Below are 4231 nucleotides of genomic sequence, written 5' to 3' on the forward strand. Positions count from 1 at the left end.
TCCCCTGGTGCAGGTCAATTTTCTCTCCTGGCTGTGAGCAAGCTGGGAAAAAAAACAGTTACAAAAGGAGGGGGACAGGAAGAAGACAGGCTAAAATGGGTGATTTCTTAATAGTAGAAGTGCCTTGACCTGTAACACTGTCTCTCAGTGGCCTGCCTCTACACTCCCTTTTCTTTCACAGCTCAGGAGCAATATTTCTACAGTGACAGAGAAGACAAGGTTATATAAAAGATAGGTTCTCAATCTGCTTTCGGTTTCAGGGACTGGAATATGTTTTTGTCTCATGTAGAAAAAAAGAATGGCATCGCCTTCTTGGGCTCCACTTGCACTAAAAGCAAACCTCTTTACGGGAAAACAGAGAGTATAAAACAGCGAAATACACGGACCCCCTTACCCTGTATTGAGGTTTGAGATGAGAGACAGAAAATATATATAGATATGTGATGGAAAATATGTCATCCCCCCCTCGCATGCAGCAGCAAATACAAAGGATTGTATAACATCGAGAGCACAATGCATGGATTTGGAGAAAGGATCTTTTATCCCCCCCCCCCATGAGATGCACCACTTGTCGATATTCTCAACACACACGATTTTTCATCAATTGTCAAGTGCTTCTTTTAATTACACATATCATTATCACACAGAATGCCGAGTACCCATATTGTTATGTCTTTACACAAACAATTTATAACCGTGATAGGAATAATCGTTACAAAACTCTTTATGAAAATCAACACCGTTACTTTCGACACATCAAGGTCTTCGTGGGACCTGATGGGTTTTTTTTTTTTTTACAGCTTGGAAAACATCAGTCCTGAGATAAGACTTCAATATAGTTAGTTTGTTTGGACTTGTTTGTGACTTTATCATCCATTACAGCTGATCATTTAACCAGAGAGAGAGAGAGAGAGAGAGAGTGAACAGTGTCTTTAGAAAGGAGAAGGAATTCATGCAAAATATCTCAGGACAAGATGCTCTCTCTAAGATTGTTCCAACATGTTTTTGTGGTAGAGCCACTTTTAGTTAGGGATGCACCGATCCGATTAGTTACATTTTGTTTTTTTACAAAGTTAAGAAAGCGATGTTTAAGTAAAGCCTGGTGTTACCTTATGCATAAAACAATGATCCCAGTCACTTCCACACAGTGAAGCATACAGATTATTAACACTGACATTGGATCGGCACTCGGTATCGGCCGAAACCTAAGCCTATGTTTATCAGGACTGAAAAAAAGTTGGATTGGTGCATCCATACATTCTACAGTTGCTGCACCATTATCCCAAATGCAGGACAGCTTAACTGGACAGATAGTATCTTTTGAGAATAAGGTGCAACACTGTAACTCTTCCTACCAGAAGTCAGTAAACCAGGAGAATATCAGATCATCCCCGTAACACACTCACACACATTCACTCAAAAATGCACACACACACACACACATCCTAAATGCTTTACAAGCTACATAATAAAAATCAAAACTAGCAAGTAAAAAGTGGCTTTGTTTGTTCGTATGTTCTACTCTGACTAAGAATGTGGTCTCTGCAGGTCTGACTTGCAGCAGAGGTCCAAGCGTTACTTTAGATCGTGCACAGCTAACCTGGCTGACCCCACCACTGTTGTTGTGTCACTCAGGGTGATAATTAGCTCCCTTCTTCTCCGTGCGCATAATCATATTGGACTATGCTCCCAGGTATTTCCTTCAGTGCTGCGGAATCTCACATTAGAGATAAAAGCACTTCATTTTGTGGGAAACCCATTTACCTCTGTTTTTTGCAATTGCACTTTTCGTCTCAAAAGGTGGAGTTGGCAGCTCAGACCTCACATTCGATGGATCCTGATATGGTGCATGTGCATGGCCTTGTCTCAGTCACCAAAGAGTCCATTGTCTCTGAGTTCGAATGGTAGCTCAGATAGTACTCTTGTAACTGAGAGTTAAGGTCCTGTTCCTGCTTGCGGGCCTTTTTCCTGCGCTTATGGTTGACAGAGTGCTGCTGCAGCTGCCTCATGGTGTTGGGGTAGCGCCTCCACGAGACATAAATAACCAGAAGGATCAATGCCACTGACAGGAACAGGGCTACGCTGCCTGCAATGATTTTATGGAAAGCCATATGTTCAAACTGTAGCTCTGGGATAAACGGTGTAGGGGGTTCAGGGGAGATGGGTGATGTGGAGCTCATGTTTGCGGACTCTGTTGTCTTTCTGTCTGTCCAACTGGGGCGAGCAGCTGAAGGGGTTAACCTCTGTATGGGTGCTTCAGTACCAGTGTCTGTAACATCATAAGGAAAGAGGGGAGTTGTGATGTTCACAACTTCGGAGGAAGTCAGATCGATGAGAGTGGTGGTTGAGAAAACACTTGACACGTCCGCGCACGTCGAGTGATTCTTCACCACGTCCACGACTCTTTCGCCCTGCACAGACTTGGGACTGCTGCATATCATACTGATGTCTTTGGAGTCTCTGAAGTTTTGGAGCCATCCCATGAGAGGGCAGATGCTGGGGCTGCAGTCCCAGGCGTTACCTGCCAGGCTGACAGTGGTTAGTGAGGTCCACGCTGCCACAGCTTTCCCAGGCACACTACTGAGCTTGTTGGATTCGAGGTTGAGTATTTGTAAGTTCGGCATACACTGGAAAACCGCTGGGTCCAAGAATTGGATTTCATTCCCCGACAGGTCCAATTTCTGTAGTTTGTTCCAGGTCCATGGCACGCCTTGATTGATGGACCGTATGCGGTTCCATTGCAAATAAAGAGCCTGGAGGTTGGTAAGGCGCGGGAAAATGAAGAAATTAATCCTGGAAAATTGATTGTGCTCTAAATGAAGTTCTTTCAACTTGAACAGCCCTAAGAATGATGTGCGGGTGAGGCTCCGCAAGCGGTTGTAACCTAAGTCCAAGAACTCCAGGCTGCGGCATTCCAGAAACGTACGAACAAAGATCTGTTTCAGGCCATTGGATCGAAGGTGGAGATTTTGTAGCTTGCGCAGGCCATACAAATGCCCTGGCTGCAGAGACTGCAGCTGATTATAGGACAAGTCCAGATTTCGCAGGTTTGGTATTGCGCTGAATGTGTTATTGTGCAGATGACTTATTTTGTTGGAGCTGAGGATGAGTTCTTTGAGTCTGCGCACACCGTGAAAGGCTAAAGCATCTACATCTTTTAAGGAGTTGTGGTCCAAATAAAGCCAGATAAGCTGATTGAGGTGAGCGAACTGGTACGGCAACAGAACCAGCAGGCTGTTATAGCGCAGAGACAGACCTTGGCACCCCGTGGTGATGTTTTCTGGGATGGCTTGGAAGATGCCCGACTCGCAATAAACAATCTTGCCTTCGCAGCGACAACTCGCAGGGCACATCCTCTCCCCCTTGCCAAGCAGCAGTAAAACAGCTGCGTGCAGAAGAAGACACGATAACCTCCAGTCCAGCATCACAGAACCTGTTGGGAGTAGAGTGGGGCACAGGAAATCAAAGGGATGACTTGGTTTTAGATAATGTGTTTGCTCAAAGACCTTTGAATAAGTAACTCTGAGAAATCTTCAAACAGGAGATCATGTAGTGAGGAGCAGCTTGAGGTCTGATGTCTGAGACACCAGACCTGCTTCATAAAGAATTAATGAGAGGAAATATTCAGACACAGAGAAAGTGCAGGGGGCGGGGGAAAAGGTAATATTAATAAATGTTTGAACAAATAGTTCACCTCCTTATTCTTTCAATGTAAGAAATTAACTTTAGGAACTAACGCATCTGTCACTATTAACTGGTCATAGCTGTCGTCTTGGCTACGAGGAGCCTCGAGAGGCAGAAACTGTGTCAGTAAATTGTGAAGAACACAAAGACTTACCCATCGTTACTGAGGGAAGGAGTAGTCCTCTGAAATGAAGAGCACATTAAAACGCTCTGGGATGAGAAGAGCGCAGTTCATGCAGCCTCAGGCTCGATCCGAGCATCACTTAATGGCTTTAATTACAGGAGGAATTCAAATACGCAAGTTTTTCCGCAGCGGTGCGAGCCCCCCCATCCTGATCTGCATCTGACGCGCGGAAACAGGACACCCTCACACTCGTAGTTGGAGTCGCCGCTACAGTTCAGCCGGCTGTGTGCGCAATAACCCATTTGAGCGCCAATAGACTGATCCTCTACTCCATGCAGTCCTTCTCTCTCTCTCTCTCTCTCTCTCTCTCTCTCTCTCTCTCTCTCTCTCTCTCTCTCTCTCTCTCTCTCTCTCTCTCTCTCT

The 4231-nt window shown here is 45.2% G+C and overlaps 1 protein-coding gene across 1 annotated transcript; it reads right to left on the minus strand.

Moving 5' to 3' along the window:
* Positions 1-1814: 1814 nt before the first annotated feature.
* LOC310946447 (leucine-rich repeat transmembrane neuronal protein 4-like) lies at positions 1815-3425 on the minus strand (the record flags this gene model as incomplete). Its single annotated transcript, XM_083912912.1, has 1 exon — positions 1815-3425. One exon carries the CDS (start codon positions 3423-3425, stop codon positions 1815-1817), a length of 1611 nt encoding a protein of 536 aa, XP_083769038.1.
* Positions 3426-4231: the final 806 nt, after the last annotated feature.

The sequence above is a fragment of the Echiichthys vipera genome (assembly GCF_963691815.1).
Source record: "Echiichthys vipera genome assembly, chromosome: 4".
In the NCBI taxonomy this organism is placed as follows: Eukaryota; Metazoa; Chordata; class Actinopteri; order Perciformes; family Trachinidae; genus Echiichthys; species Echiichthys vipera.